A 15,657-nucleotide genomic window follows, 5' to 3' on the forward strand; every position below is an offset into this window, starting at 1 on the left:
CCTGGTGGGTGGCTTTTAGTCAAATTCCAGCAAGCTGGTAAGTTCGTGCAGGAGGTCCCACTGCCTAGTGCGCTGGCTAGGGGAACTGTGATGTGGGATTGCTGGACACGATTGCTCGTCGCGAGCCGTGAGGGGCCGGAAGAACGGTCGAGACACGTGGTGGGTGGCTTTCGTCAAATTCCAGAGAGCTGGTAAGTTCGTGCAGGAGGCCCCGCCGCCTAGTGCTCTGGCTAGGAGAACTCGGGTGTGGATTCGCTAGACGAGTGTTCGTTACGCGCCGTGGAGGATGGAAGAACGGTCGAGACACGTGGTGGTGGCTTTTTCCCAAATTCCCAGAGTTCCCAGAGAGCTGGTAAGTTTCGAGTCGAGGCCGTGCCAAGTCTCCGGATCTTATGACTCGCAGGCGCCACGCGCGGAAGCGGCCGAGCCAACGGCGTCCCCGGAGTCTAGACCACGGCCTGGACCAGGGTACGCGCGAGAGATTTCAGATCATTTGGAAGCGGGCATTGCATGAAGATGCAACTAGTCAAAAAACCACGTGGACTATCGCGGGGGCAAGATTGCCCACATGTCCTTTCGTGCATTAGTTACCTGAGCTTTACTGTGTATGTACGGTGGGCTCATTCCATCGATATTATAGCCTTTAGTGGCTGCCTCAGCCTCATGCACCTCCCCCAAGCATTTACCCCTTTCGTATACACAATCACATCGCCGCTATGCTGGAAAAGCCGTACATGCCTGTATGCAGCATATGGCCCGTGGTGGGCGGCACGTAGCTTCCCTGATATGGTGGGTTGACCGCCGAGAAGTCGGCATTCTTGTAAAGTGGGTTGATGATGCCGCTCGGATATTTGGGTCGGGTGCTGACGGGAGGCATCGTTGCGGTTCCCTGTTGGTAGAATGACGGCGCGCCTGTGGTGTCAAACTCGGTAGTATTCCAGCCCCATTTCTCCTTCAGTGCATCGTTGATGAATGCCACGCGCCAACCGGTCTCCTTTTTGATCTTGTCGAAAATGTCCAGAACCTCCTCTTGCTCCCGTTTGACTGTCAAGTTCTCACCTGCCACGGCGAGACAGCGAATGGATGCCGAGGCAACGCCTCGATCCTTCACGTGCGCAACAATGCCGCAAATCTGGCGCGAATGGTATTGGCGCATCTCGTCCGTCTCTGCAAGTACTGACTGGTCGATATTGTTCAAAGGATGCACTGCGCCGAGCAGTGCCATAGCTGTATGATAGAAGAGGCGTGCAACGACTGTCGTCCGCTTGATGAACCACAATCCGGGAAAGGCGCTCTTAGAATTGGTTGAGTAGACGGGGACATTCGCCATCGCATGCATAGTCGGTGGCACACAGCGATCCCATTTGTCGCAGAACTGCTTCAGTCCGAGCCATTCCTGGTATCTTCGGTTCATGCGCATCTGCTCAGCTTGCACTGTTTGCTCCTGGAATCTCGGGGCTGTTGACCGAAAGTTGGTGACCTTTGCCAGAATCCATAGAATCTTGTGTGTCCAGTCCTCTTCATTGCCACCCATTGGCTGAGGGTTCATCGTCATATCGATCCCCCATGTGTCAGGATCCCAAGCCACTCCCCAATTGAAATGGAGGCAGCTGAAGAGCTCAAGTCCGACATTGAGCCAGAAGCAAGCTCCACCAATCCCGGTGGCATTGGCATCCCATCGGCACTCCTTGATCAAGGCTCTCGCGCCTGCGATGTGGTTCATTCGCTGCAAAGCCTTCTCAGACATGACTTCGTAGACGTTCAGTATCGTGGCGGTCGTGGCGCATAACACGCTATCTCTGTCAGGGTTCTGCAATGACTTCAGTAGCAGCTGTGTCGCGTTGTTGTAGTAGTTGAGAGCGTGGTCATCAGGATAAAGCGATGGATTCACGAGTGTTAGATGTCGTACTCCACATGCCAGTAGAGCATACTTGAGCATCGGCTCGCGCAGTGCCTGAAACGGGATAAGTCGCGAGAAGTGCTTGTCTGCGTCCATGCTGTCCATCCACAAGCCTACTTCTTCGACGAAAACTTGGGTGTAGAGGACCTCTGTCCGGTCGTCCAGCGGTGGAGGGTAGTCGGTCTGCTGTTGCATGACTGGTTGCGAAAAGGACTGGCGACCCTGGTCGGCGTACGACTGCATTTGCTGCATTGCGTCGACATAGCCCCCACCTGAGCCTGAATAGCCGGGCTGAGGCGCCTCAGAATAGCTCTGGTAGGACTGCGCTGGTAGTTGTTGATGGGAGAGAATAGGAGCGCCGACTTGGGCGTAGCTCACATCCTGCGCGATCTTTTGCCGCTTAGCGGGGGGTTCGAGTGGATGATACTTCTCGAGTCCGCCAACATATTCCGAAGCAATGTCTCGAGAGTTGTCCTGAAATGCGATTTCCCAGTCATGAGTCCTAGGCAGCAAGAAAGGTGGCTGCTCGCACTGTATATCGTGAAAATTGAGTCGGATTCCGCGTTTGCAAGTTCGATTGGACTTTTTGCAGTTCTGGCAGTTGGGGAGGCCTTCGTCGCATTTCAGGTGCCGTTCTCGGCATGTTAAGCAACCCGTTCGGACCCGTTTAGACTTTTGGGCTGGCACTGGAGCAGAAGCCTCGGGCTCCGTCATTGATTTGGGGCTGTTCTGCAGAGTGCTCGTTGTGGGGGTTGATTTTGTCGACTGATTCTTACTCATTGCGAGATCGACATCGGTATTAGGGTAAGGCGGAGTCAGCATGGATGGTTGCGTCTGGCGGCGCGAGGCGGCGGATGAATTGCTTGGTGAAAGAGTAGGTGGTGACGGAATTTGCGAAGATGTGCCAGCAAACTTAGTTGGCTCAACGTAGCCCGAATTCAGACGCGCCGCTGAGAGCGGGTAGGGGGATGATTGATCAAACGCCACCTTGAATCAGCGCAAGGGCGCCTCCATTTGACAGTGCTCAAAAAGTCGATGGCGAATCTTCTGCAGCAGCAGAGAGAGAGAGAAAGCACAGGATCGTGACAGCCCTAGCGATTGGAGAAGCCGGACAGATAATCAATTTGATCTTCTAGAATGGCCTTCCTGTGGTTGTAAGTTAGCGTCGACAACATCCCCAACACGTTGTGACATGGTGAACACAAACGATGGCAGTAGAAGCAACTGACGCCAGCAGCAGGGGATTTAACACGGCTCGAGAATGGGCAAAGGATGATGGCTTCGCGATCGTCGCGAGCTGTCACGCCAACTGGCCCATTCCGACGCATCGCATCCCGCCGTCAGGCACTGCGCAGCATGCGTGCGATGTACTGCGCTCAAGCTATCGAGGCCGGTGCAGAGACAATTGAGACGAAATAGACTCACCTTTGTCAGAGAGTGTGTCGAGACGAAACTTTGGTAGGCGCGGGAAGAACAGAGTTGATATCGGTTCGAGTGGAAGGTTGAGTCGAGGATGGTGGGTATATGGGGTTATGTTTATGAAAGACGAGACGAGAAGGAAACTGTGTTAGGCTGGACCACAAGAGGAAGCTGGCAAGGATACCTCCACCAATTCCAGAGAACTATAGGCTAGCCTGGCCGTGTCCGGAGTATACAGAGATCGCGGTGCAAGACTTGACAGGTGGGTTGAATCGGTGCAGGCCCAGGCATGGGTAATTCGAGGCGTTGAGAGAGATGCCCCTGGTACGGAATTTGAGAGAGTAAAGAAAGCTGACACAATTACGAGACCCCAATGGCGTTTGAGGCCATGTCAGAGGACCAGGAACAGGCGGATGCGAGGTCGATGAACTTTGCTCGCGAAAAGAATGCCCTGAACCTCGGAGCCCTTGGCCCGCAGCGTGCAGCATGCAGCGTGCAGCGTGCAGCTGTGCAGGGGTACCCCCCGCGACAGCACGGAGCCACTGGGAGGCGAAGGCAAGCTGTTTGAGCGCCTCTTGGGGCGTCATGGCGACTCCACTGTTGCCAGATCGCCATGCTTGACGTCTTCCTCAGTCTAGACCGGCGGAAATACAGCTATTGATTTGTATTTTGTTCAATCGCATGTTTCCTGAGCCAGCCGGTCTTCGCTACTATGATCGCGCTACCGGGGACGGAGGTATCCATCGCTACGGGTATGCCTCTAAGCTGTAGTCATGGCTATAGCCGCCGCGCTAGGTGCAGCAGTTCCCTTGTCGCCTAAAATTGGGGGCGCGAACAGACCAAGCTGAGGAGCCGGGGTGGTCAAGCTGAGCTGGAGTGAGACAGAGCCTCTCCGGCTCTCTCACTCGTCGTGCGAATGAGATTGCATAACGGCTGCCATCTCGTTGTTTGCATATCGGAACTGAACGTCCAAACTCGCAACAAGAATATGAAATATATCCCTGCTTGAGTTGCCAATCGTGGGTCTGAGGAATGCTCATCATCTTGCAGGGTCTCGCCTCATCCACTGCCTCGGTGCCCGCCACAAATTCAAATGGTGCGAAAGATATCCCATTGGCAGCTTGTGCATCGTGTGGCTTTGCCCGCTTGTTTCTTCCTTTCCAGGTTGGCGTCCGCCGAGCCTTAAATCTTGCCAGGGCTGCACGCCCCGGCGGCCCCGTGCTTCCAGGCTCTGAGGCACTTGGGCCTGCCGCCTGTACGGTCAGATCAGAGGAATGCGGCTTCCACCGAACCGGTGAATTCGGCCGTATTCAACCATTGTGGCTACTGCCTATACCTCCGAGTGTACGTGTCTCGTTGACATCCTTCGCTTGTACAATGGGCGAGACACAAACAATCGAGGTAGTGGAAAAGGCACGGCCACAAGTGGTAGTTGTCGATGAGAGGCATGTCAAAGACACTAGCACGCACACCGCAGCGTCAAAAGGCCCCATCTCAGCTGAGCTGACGTGTTGATTTATACACAGCAGCCTTGGAAAAATGCTCCGAAATCTGCCATTTTCAGACACACAGATTCATGGCCGATCATCCTCGCCGTAAGTTTTACCGCAAGGATGCATTGGAATCAACATGCCCGCGTGGCTTAGTGGTACAGCGTCTCACTCGTATGCACCGTTCATAGCGACCATGAGAAGATCATCGGTTCGATTCCGATCGTGGGCATCTTCGTTTTTGTTGTTCAGGCATGTAGTTTTTGTCTCAGGCCCTTGGACATACTGTGGTAGTAGCACAAGTCGAGTGGAGCTGGAGCTGATCTGTCATTTGCTGCACATGTAGGCATCAGTATCCTATCTATTCAGAGCACAAAAACGAATTGTTCTTGGGCGGCTTTACAATGCATCTAGTACGCTAGCATCATGGCACAAAGTCCGGCGATTCCAACATTCATCCTTCGCGGCCATACCTCTCCCGTTCACGCGCTTCTCTTCCTCGCTGCTAATACACATCTCGCCTCCGGCGACAGCGATGGCTGGCTCGTCATATGGAGTGTGGCGAGCAAACGTCCTGTTGCTGTCTGGAAGGCCCATGCTGTTGGTATCGCAGGCATGAAGTCGTGGGGTCAGACTCGATTGATTACCCACGGGCGAGACCACAAGTTGCGAATATGGAAGTTGGCGCTTGCTGAACACACCCTCAGCAAAACGCTTCCCGTGGAAGGTGCCCGCGATGATCAGCCGCAGCCATGGCTTGTCCATTCGATAGACATGAGTGCTCTCAATTTTTGCGACTTTGCTACGTGTGAGGAGCCGGCGGACATGGCAGTCCAAGGCGAAGCTGGGATCCTCATTGCGAGCCCAAATGCTCTCGATAATGGCGGCGTGGACGTGTTCCAGCTTCCAAGAGAACAGCGTGTATCGCAGATGTCATCTGACAAGACACTGAATACCGGCATGGTCATGTCCGTTGCGCTCTACAACGACTCTGGCACTTTTCATCTAATATGCGGCTACGAAGATGGACAGGTCGCGATACACCGACACCAAGGCGGATTTGATCAAGGTCGTCCACAATGGAAGAGAGACAGCTTGCTCAAACTCCACTCGCAGCCAGTATTGTCACTGGCAATGTCACCTTTTCGGGATTTCTTTCTGACGTCCTCAGCGGATGCAAAGATCGTGAGGACTGCGTTCAATCCTACCACTACAGATGCTTCGAACGCATCACGCAAGTCCATCGACACCAAGCATGCGGGCCAGCAAGGACTGTCTATACGCTCCGACGGCAGAATATTCGCAACAGCTGGTTGGGATGCACGCGTGCGGGTCTATTCAGCGAAGACTCTGAAGGAACTAGCGGTCTTGAAATGGCACAAGGAAGGCTGCTACTCGACCGCATTCGCGGATGTGGATTCGCCCTCGGACTCTGCTGTTGTAGCAGACAACGGTGAGCACGCATTAATCAGGTCAGCGCTTGATATCATCAGGCAGGAACGGAATGCAAAAGCTCAGACAACGCATTGGCTTGCCGCCGGTGGGAAAGATGGCAAAATATCTCTTTGGAACATCTACTGAAATCTCAACGTGGTTTCAAGATCACGTTGTCGATCAGTCGAACACTGATTTGCTGGCGCTCCACGTCGTCTACTGGATCATCGACCGGATGCACTTTCATCGCGGCGCTCAAAATGGCACCCTCCGATGGAACGATCATTGTCGAATCCTCCATCTGGCTCATATCATCGGGTTTGCTAAGAGCGATGTAGTCCACTTCTAAGCGACAGCTCTTTCCCCACGAGCCGTCTTCGCGCTTGACGTCCCTGTCAAAGACATCGAGCGCCGATTGTCGAATCTCTTTTGCCGAGAGCTCGCCCGATTCATATGCGTCCTGGGCAGCAAATAACGCCCTTGATAGCACGGACACATCTTCCCGCCGCCTGTCCCCGAGATAGACATTTCGACTACTCATTGCGAGTCCATCACTTTCTCTGGTGGTAGGAATGATGCGCACCTGGGTTGGAATGTGAAAGTCCTTCACCATTCGCCTGATCAGTACAGACTGCTGCACATCTTTCTGGCCAAAATACACCCTATCCGGCTGTACAATATTGAATAGCTTCATACAAACGGTAGCCACGCCACGGAAGAATACCGGTCTCGAAGCACCTTCCAACCATTTTCCAAGCGGCGTGATGGTAACGAATGAGCCATCTCCACCAATTTCTGAAGACGGTGGTAGGGTTGGGTACATGGTCTTCACAGAAGGCGCAAAGATGCCTTGTATCCTGCTATCCCGTCCGCTCCCACTTGATCGCAGATACTCATCCTGCGCCTGTTTCAGCTTTTGCAGGTCTTCATCCCAAGTCTTGGGGTATGAATCGAGGTCTTCATTGACGCCAAACTGTGTGGGATTCACAAAAATGGACACGAAAACATGGTTGTTCTCACTCAGGGCGTGCCGAACTAGGGAGAGGTGACCTTCGTGCAGCGCACCCATGGTAGGCACGAAGCCGACCTTATTTGGTGGCTGGAACATCGGCCGGCGGACTTCACGAAGAGAGGGAACATCGCGGAAGACCGTGAATGGAACGTTCTGGCGCCGCGGCGTTTGCGAGAAGTGTCGGTTGGAGGTAGGGGCGCATCGGAGGAAGATGCGAGGTGGCATGGTTTCAGACAGAGGCCGAGGTCAATTGCACTCCCAGGGTATGAGCAACGTTCAAGGAGGGGTTTTGAGGCTCAGCTCTACTCATCTTGTATTGCCCAACCTTGGAGAGCGTCTACCGGTAGGCTCGTGACAATAGTTTCAAGCGTGCTGCGTAGTACAAGCGTACAAGCTGTGGTCTCAGTCAGCCAATCGGAGTATAGCATTTTCCCCGCCAAAAAGTTCACTGCCTCTTCCTCGATTTTGCGATTTTGACTGCCATGTTTGACCACTCCTCATCATGGCCGATGGTATGCTGCTGAATTTTGCCGTCGACCAGATTACTGCGCCGGCGGCTCAGAAGTTCAAAGGTGGGTCATGGAAGGACCGTGTGCGGGCAAAGAACGCTGCCCGATTCAACGCGCAACGGCAGGGTGATCCCACGAGGCCGCTGCTCTCTCTGGACGGTGCGCCGAAGACGGGTCCAAATGCTGAAGATTTTCCTGATCCGCGACCGGCGAAGCGAAGGCGAGAGAATGGCTCGGCAGCCGAAAACCGCACACCATCAACGAGACAGTCACAAACTACCGATCGAAAGCACATAAATGCTGATGGCTTCGTTTCGTCGCTCTTCACCTCAAATCCGACTCCCGCAGCGGCTGAGAAAGAAGAAGAGGGCCTCGATGAGAAGCCAAGCAACCCTTCCAATGCTCCCTTGCCCGATGGAATAGACACTTTCACGTCGCTCGGCCTGTCGTCCAGCGTGGCTGCCCACCTGCTCACCAAAATGGAGCTGAAGAACCCGACAGCTATTCAGAAAGCGGCGATAACACAGATGTTGAAAGAGCAGGGCGATGCTTTCATACAATCTGAGACTGGTTCTGGCAAGACCTTGGCATATCTGCTACCCATTGTCCAGAAGATTATCAGCATGGCTAAGCAAAATGACAGTGAGAACGCGGTGCATAGAGATTCAGGTCTCTTCGCTATCATTCTCGCGCCAACAAGAGAACTCTGCAAGCAGATTTCGGTCGTGCTTGATCGGTTACTCGGATGTGCACACTACATTGTCGCTGGAACGGTCACGGGAGGCGAGAGGAAGAAATCGGAGAAGGCTCGTTTACGGAAGGGATTGAACTGTCTCGTTGCAACGCCCGGTCGTCTCGTCGATCATCTGGAGAACACTGAGGTACTCAATGTCGGTTACGTGCGGTGGCTGGTCTTAGATGAGGGTGACAGATTGATGGACTTGGGTTTTGAAGAGGACATCGGTAAGATCATCACCAGTCTTGACCAGAAGCGACGAAAGAGCACAAGAGCGGGACTGCCTGAGAAGCGAACCACAGTCCTATGCTCCGCGACGCTCAAAATGAACGTCCAGAAACTTGGTGAGATCAGCTTGAAGAACGCAACTCTGATCAAGAGCGACGAAGACACGCCCACCAGCGAGACTTCAGCCTTCCTCGCCCCTGCACAGCTGAAGCAGTCATATATCGTCACTCCCTCCAAGCAACGACTCGTCACACTCACCGCGCTTCTGAAACGGACATTCGCGCGCAAAGGGTCCGTGATGAAAGCCATCGTCTTTGTATCCTGCGCCGACAGCGTCGACTTCCACTTCAACGTCTTCACACGCGGCCACGAGGGCGACGAAGTGCGTGCCTCATCCCTCAGCGAACACCTGGACATCTATCGCCTTCACGGATCCCTACCGCAGCCGGTCCGCACATCCATCGTGCGCAAGTTTCATGCAGCCACGACCCCCTCCCTGCTCATAGCCACCGACGTCGCCTCCCGCGGCCTGGACCTGCCCAATCTCGACCTCGTCATCGAGTACGACCCGGCCTTCTCCTCCGACGACCACCTCCACCGCATCGGCCGCACCGCGCGCGTCGGGCGCGACGGTCGCGCCATCATCTTCCTGCTACCGGGCTCCGAAGAAGGCTACGTATCGGTGCTCCGATCGTCCTACAAGCCCGGCTCCGGCGGCTCCGTGACGTCCACGTCTGCGGACGAGGTGCTGCGCAAGGGCTTCAGCCCGGCCGTGGACGCGAGCCAGAAGGAATGGGAGAATAAAGCGACGCAGTGGCAATTGGACCTCGAGCGGTGGGTGTGGGGCGACAAGACCACCGCGGAGATGGCGAAGAAGGCGTTCCAGAGCCAGATTCGCGCGTACGCGACGCACGTGGCCGGGGAGCGGCAGTGGTTCGACCTCAAGGCGTTGCATTTGGGGCACGCGGCTAAGGCGTTTGGGCTGCGGGAGGCGCCGGCGAATTTGAATGTGGCGGGGATGGGGAGGGATGGCGGGAAGGGGAGGACGCTGGCGATGAAGAGGAAGGCTGGTGGTGCTGATGGGGAGCATCGTGGAGAGCAGAAGAAGATGGAGGTGGAGGATGTCGGTGAGGCGGATCAGGCGGCGAAGAAGATGCGGGATGTCGTGAGGAAGCAGAGGAAGATGATGATGGGAGCTGGCGCTGATGAATTCAACCTGGCGTGAGCTGTTGCAGGCAGCGTATGCAGTATCTATCTCAATGGCAGAGGAAATGGCAAACAACCGGCCGCCGTTGCATACTATCTACGATCATGCCGAGTATGGCCTCCCAAATCTTTCCCAGGAGGTTTGGTCAAAGATCGCAAGAACCCCCGCCAGCAGCCCATTGGCTCCCAGCCAGCTCTGCAGCTCCAAGCCCCTTGACTCCAGTTCCCAAGCGAGAAAATCATCTCCAACGGACCACTTTTGCCCCCGCGATTTCTCAGTCTTTATACACTGGCAGTTCAAAAATCTGCCCTCAAATGACCACACATTTATGGACGTTCTCTCAACGTCTTTCCAAGGGGGTATAGCTCAGTGGTAGAGCATCAGATTGCAGTGCGTTCGAATATCGACGCGGAATAATCTGAGGGTCCGTTGTTCGAGCCAGCGTGCTCCCTCTTGTTTTTTTGATTCTTTAATTCTTTTTTTGGGCTTGGGGAGGAGGGAGGGGATCTGTTCTCTGACAAGAGATCTTGGCGAGGGTTCTGGCTGGGAAGGTCCCCGATCTTTGTCTCTCAGATGCTGGAATAGACATCGTCACGGCCCTCAGACTGCATGCGTATCTGTTGGGTTGTGGTCTGTGGTACTTGAGTTGTGCCTGCCTGCGTCGAGATGATATACACTATACACAGTCGCATACTCCAAGCACTCTCTATACTCTCTCGCTTCTCTTCTCTCCATGGATGGATTAAACTGCTGCTACAGGAAGTCGTAAATTCATCCATCTTTCCTTTCGTTCCTCGAACGGCGTTATCGCATGTACTGTATCTGCAACTGTAACATCATCCGGCCAGGCCATCGTCCTCTGCTCCTGGGAGGGGTATTGATGGTGTGATGTGGACCACAATGCCCTGCTGCGAGTCGTATAGGCCGCAGGTCGCTTCATCTCGGAGCCTTCTATGAGCAGTTTCATCGCGAAGGACACCAGGGGTTCGGGTTCCCACCGGGTGCCTAGACCGGTCGATCACGTTGGAGTTGAACTGCTGACTCTCGGACCTCTTCCAGGGTGTTCGATTTCTCCTTGATCGTCTTTTGCATTCCGAAACACTTGCTCGATCGTCTCTCACTCCAGCTCACTAACCTCACCTGGCCGCTGCCTGATCCCGGAGTTCCCTCTCGCCGCAATTGCCGCACCGTCCAGCTCAGGGCGGTACTCGGCGGCCTGACTACCGTCGAGCTCCCTCCTTTCCCAATCGTGCGGTTGGCGGTACGGCTCCTTGCTGTCCTGTGCGTTATAGGCGCTCAAGCCGTTATCTTTCCGCCCGCGAGCTGCGCGACGCTTCCGCCAAATGAAGAACACGAGCCCTGTGATCAACGCGAGGCCCACTACACAGGCTGCGACCGCGATGCCTGCGACGGCGCCGGTCGAGAGACCCGAGTCTTGCGCCTCTTCTGACGGTGAGCTTCCACCGCCGTCGGTCGTCGTCGTGGATGCTGGCGCAGTTGGGGCTGGTAGATCCGTCGTCCGAATGGTGCTTCCTGTCGTTGGCTCAGAGGTGCCGGCCGAAGTGGTGTCGGAACCAAACAGACTCAGGTCGCGCTCTCGATACTCGATAGTGATGGGTTGCGCCCACATGGAGATATCGCCCGAGACTTCTATTTCCGTGTCGTTACCGCGCGCGGAGACGGTGGTGGTACCGGAGAATGCAGACACACAGCCCATAAACAGAACGGAGCTGTCGGAGTAGAAGTTGATGGTGGAGTAGGTGCTGCCGTAAGAGAAGGATCTGTGGAGGAGAGAACAAGGTCAGCCAGGTTCCGCGGGTCGTAGTTCGTGGGGGAGCGGACTTACGAGGGACAGCATATAGCAGTGGTAGTGCCATCGTTCTGGAATTGGCCGGGTGTTTGGTAGCCCTCGGGACATGCACCGGGGCTGTAGACTTGTATCGAGGAGGGTGCTCTGCCGTTGCCGGAAAAGCCTGTTGGAAAACAGCTAGTGTCGCGGCTTGTCGAGTCCATGTTCTGTATGAGGAGGCCTCCCTCAACCGAGTTGTAATATTCATCTTCGTATGTCCATGAATTGGCGCAGTCGGCGGGAGGCGTGAAGACGGCGCTCATGGCCGTGATGGTTTCGGTGAACAAGCTCGCCATCTTGCTGGTGGTAGGTAGACAGGCTGGTGTAGAGAGGGGGTCACCACACAGGCGCAGGTACAAAAGACAAAAGAGAAGCCCAAAAGAACGCGACCAACCTTGCCGTAGAGTGCGACGACCACTAGTCTCCTGCACGAGGCGCAGATAATGCAGATAATGTAGTCATACTCGGTAGTCCGCGGTGGGCAGCTGGCAGCAGTAGCGGGCGCAACGCTGCCGTTGGGCTAGATTGCTAAGGCCATCGTTAGCCCCGAGAACGCACCAGCGACCAGGAGGAAGGCCTGACTGAAGCCTCGACAAGCCAGTTAGTGTCACAGGTAGTGCTTGAGGGGCCAAAATGAAGCCGAAAATAAAATGGTCGAGGCAGTGAATCGCTTGAGACGGGGCCCCCTGATGCGAGCTACGGCCTACGATTGGTGAGTGGTCGGGCACGGCACGGCGTCGGAAAGTTATACAGTAGCTCGCCTGTGGTTGAGATTGCGCAGGACCGTGATCCCTGTTCATCCAGTGCCATGTTTGCACCGGCATCAACATCGACATCTCTTTCGGTGTATTGCCGACGACGACTGTCTTCAATCCGTGTCATTGGTTTGATATGCGAGCCTCGCAACCAGGCGCGGCGGTGGCTTGAGCCCTGCCATTGCCGGTGATCCGAAGGCTTTAGCGAGCTGCGCCTTGTCAGCACCATTGTACCTCCGTACTGCCTGGCCAGATTTGGCCCAGCCAAGGACAGCACTCTGCACGGCACATACAGGAACATTGGTGTTGGTGGTCGCCGCCATACCGTCAGGTTCTCAAGCAGGTCCATGGGTCTGGTCTGCGCATGGCCAGCTTTCCGAGAGCGTGCAAGTGACCACCGTGATCCAAGACTTCAAGCCGGCTTACCATAGGAATGGTCGTCACTCCCGTCCTACGGCGGCTGTTCGGGCACCCATCGCGCCTCCTTCTCACATTGATGCTTGTTGCAGTACTGACATGGTTGACATTGCGACATCCAGCTCGTTCCGCAGCATTGGCAAACCAAGGTGTCGACCATGACATCCGCACTCAGGAATCGTCACAGTCCCCATGGTGTCGCAATGTATTTGGGCAAGGGTAAGAGGCCCCTCGATGCCGCCAATGGAGCACTGACCATACTGCAGCTACATCGAGTCATTTGCAGACTCGGCGGCTCAATACTGCGACGCCGATTCCTCGGCCAGCCTCACATGCTTCAGTCACACCGTCGATCTGAACGGGCGCACCGACTCGTTCTGTGTAGCGAGCCCAGCAACCATAGACCAGGAACTGCAGAGGTTTGTGGTGGACTGTAGCCTCGAATCTCAACCCAAGACTCAGCACGGCCTTCCTGCCCCATCGTTCCACAGCTTCCCGCCGTACTGGTACAACACTGGGCCTGCCAAAGTCCTCAAAATGATGGTCAGCCTGGTCAGACGTGGCCAAGCCCCTGTGCGGGCACCTTTCTTCGATCAGCAGCTGCCCACGGTCATTCTCGTCAAGCGCGAAATCGCCAACTTCAATCTGTGGCACAATCTGATGGAAATCATGTCAACTATGCACAGTCTCGACGTCATATCGCGGTGGCAGGACGTTGCTGACTGGAGGGTTGATCGGGTTCACGCCAATACCAAAGTAATGATCCTGGACGAACTCGAAGATGGCCCGTATCATGATCTCTGGCATGCTATCACTCCCAGCCCAGTGCTTCGATCAAAAGACATCCTTACCCTTCCCCCGAGCAACATCGTCATCTCCATTCCAGGTGGAGCAAACCCTTTTTGGCAGGGTGATTGGATTGACCTCGACTGCAGCAGCTCATCCCTGCTCGAAACCTTCACTGACCGTGTCCTGACACATTTCAATCTCACAGCTGCCTCCACGGCCTTATCCCAGCCACTGACAGTCACATTTATCGACCGCACTACCAAACGTCGTCTTCAAGACCAAGCTCGCCTCATTGACACTCTCAAAACCCGACTTCCTGGCCATGTCATCCAGGTAGTCGACTTCGCAGCACTTCCATTCCGCGACCAGATCAACGTGGCTCGCAAAACCGACGTCCTCGTGGGCGTGCACGGCGCAGGTCTCACGCACGGTCTGTTCCTGCCTCCCAAATCAGCCATTGTAGAGTTCATGCCTTTCAACCTGGATCACCGAGGGTTCAAGAACATGGCCAAGATGCTGGGACACCAGCATTTGGGAGCAAAAACGCAGGATCTGTCTGACCGTCAGGGCTCAAACAGACATAACGACTGGCAGAGCGAGGACGTGAAAGTTGAAGACGAAACTTTCTTGCATCAGGTCACGACTGCAGTCAAAGCCGTTGAAGCAATGAGACGGCAGGGCACCAAGTGAGCTTCAGGTGCAATGCAGATCTCTTGGGTAGAACCGATGCCCCCGATCTCGACTATGGGGATGGGTATGAGCTCCTCACAGTCAACGTCCAGGGAGGCTGGGTACATGATCAAGCCAATGTCAGGGCGGGTCTTTGCTTTTGACCTTGCATGTCACGGCGCCTGTGCCTTTCTGCTTCCAGCCTGCGGAGCACCTTCGGCATCGATCTCGGCGAGCGGTCCAACAGTCGGCAATGCACGAAGCGAGCACTTCATGGTGGGTGGCACTTCAATAATGCTGCCGACGTCGCCACTAGTGCGACACGCTGCGGTCGATTGACCTTCGCGTGTCAGAGCGTGCCTGCGAAAATTGGATGTGAGAGCCTGGAATCACCATGGTTGTTGGGGGCAGCCACGCGCCATGGAGCGCCCCGGAGTTCCAGGCAGTGAAAAAGCCCTGGCAAGATGCCTCCCTACCTCGAATGGTTCGCAAAGCTACCCTCCTGATCTATACGATGCCCCTGATTACATGCAGCCGCTCCAGCTGCCGCCGAGTTGAAGCCTTGAGGTGATTACGAACTGGCAAGTACGACGGCCAGGCAGAAAAGCATCGAGCAGAGCTGCCTGCGTGTGGTATTGTGTTTCAAGCTCTGGAGGTCAGTCAAGTCATTACTGAGGCGCGCCTGCGAACTACTTGCCGCTGCTGCTGCTGATTGATTGATTCGTATCAACTACGGAACACGATTTCATCTGCACGGCGATGAGAAGAAGTGAGAAATGATTGTGTGTGAAGGGGGTAATGGGGGAATTAAAATGTGCTAGGTCTAAAGGACAAAAGGCTTGAGGCAACGTTGCATAGGGCAGGGCTTTTGAACTCGTTGTCTTGAAAGGGAAAGTCCGATTGTGGCCGTGACTTACCTCTGCAAACCCTTTACCGCTACATTCTTGGATCGACTCGAAGCTCTCACTCATTGCGAGTTATCTGCTCAGCGATAGTACTCGGGGAAGCGGGTGATGCAAGGTGGGTACACTGGTGGTGGTGGAGGAGGGCAGTAGACGACCGGTCGATACACCACTGGCGGCGGCGGGCAGTACGCAGGGCGGTGGACATGGACGTGCACGACCTCGCGAACGCACTTGCACTGGTGGTGGCGATCGTGGCACGAGTTGCGACGCTCCTTGGTGGTGTTGGAGCGCGCAAGGGCGCGAGAGTCGTCGGCGGCGGTACGGCTGGGCAGCTCGGA

General features: G+C 55.2%; 6 protein-coding genes and 2 non-coding genes across 8 annotated transcripts; 5 read left to right on the top strand and 3 right to left on the bottom strand.

Moving 5' to 3' along the window:
• Positions 1-703: 703 nt before the first annotated feature.
• HMPREF1541_03778 (uncharacterized protein) lies at positions 704-2,680 on the bottom strand (the record flags this gene model as incomplete). Its single annotated transcript, XM_008718128.1, has 1 exon — positions 704-2,680. One exon carries the CDS (start codon positions 2,678-2,680, stop codon positions 704-706), a length of 1,977 nt encoding a protein of 658 aa, XP_008716350.1.
• A 2,270-nt stretch (positions 2,681-4,950) lies between these two features.
• On the top strand, positions 4,951-5,041 carry HMPREF1541_03779. Its single transcript has one exon. It is a non-coding gene; the product is annotated as a tRNA-Thr (tRNA).
• Positions 5,042-5,235: 194 nt separating this feature from the next.
• Positions 5,236-6,390, top strand: HMPREF1541_03780 (uncharacterized protein; the record flags this gene model as incomplete). Its single annotated transcript, XM_008718129.1, has 1 exon — positions 5,236-6,390. The coding sequence occupies one exon, from the start codon at positions 5,236-5,238 to the stop codon at positions 6,388-6,390; it is 1,155 nt and encodes a 384-aa protein (XP_008716351.1).
• A 4-nt stretch (positions 6,391-6,394) lies between these two features.
• HMPREF1541_03781 (pantoate-beta-alanine ligase) lies at positions 6,395-7,480 on the bottom strand (the record flags this gene model as incomplete). The annotated part of the gene is made up of 1 exon (XM_008718130.1): positions 6,395-7,480. One exon carries the CDS (start codon positions 7,478-7,480, stop codon positions 6,395-6,397), a length of 1,086 nt encoding a protein of 361 aa, XP_008716352.1.
• Positions 7,481-7,757: 277 nt separating this feature from the next.
• HMPREF1541_03782 (uncharacterized protein) lies at positions 7,758-9,953 on the top strand (the record flags this gene model as incomplete). Its single annotated transcript, XM_008718131.1, has 1 exon — positions 7,758-9,953. The coding sequence occupies one exon, from the start codon at positions 7,758-7,760 to the stop codon at positions 9,951-9,953; it is 2,196 nt and encodes a 731-aa protein (XP_008716353.1).
• A 337-nt stretch (positions 9,954-10,290) lies between these two features.
• On the top strand, positions 10,291-10,387 carry HMPREF1541_03783. The gene has a single exon. It is a non-coding gene; the product is annotated as a tRNA-Cys (tRNA).
• A 665-nt stretch (positions 10,388-11,052) lies between these two features.
• On the bottom strand, positions 11,053-12,080 carry HMPREF1541_03784 (uncharacterized protein; the record flags this gene model as incomplete). Its single annotated transcript, XM_008718132.1, has 2 exons — positions 11,053-11,716; positions 11,782-12,080. 2 exons carry the CDS (start codon positions 12,078-12,080, stop codon positions 11,053-11,055), a joined length of 963 nt encoding a protein of 320 aa, XP_008716354.1.
• A 975-nt stretch (positions 12,081-13,055) lies between these two features.
• HMPREF1541_03785 (uncharacterized protein) lies at positions 13,056-14,435 on the top strand (the record flags this gene model as incomplete). The annotated part of the gene is made up of 2 exons (XM_008718133.1): positions 13,056-13,105; positions 13,223-14,435. The coding sequence occupies 2 exons, from the start codon at positions 13,056-13,058 to the stop codon at positions 14,433-14,435; spliced, it is 1,263 nt and encodes a 420-aa protein (XP_008716355.1).
• Positions 14,436-15,657: the final 1,222 nt, after the last annotated feature.

Source organism: Cyphellophora europaea (genome assembly GCF_000365145.1).
Source record: "Cyphellophora europaea CBS 101466 unplaced genomic scaffold supercont1.3, whole genome shotgun sequence".
NCBI classification, from domain to species: Eukaryota; Fungi; Ascomycota; class Eurotiomycetes; order Chaetothyriales; family Cyphellophoraceae; genus Cyphellophora; species Cyphellophora europaea.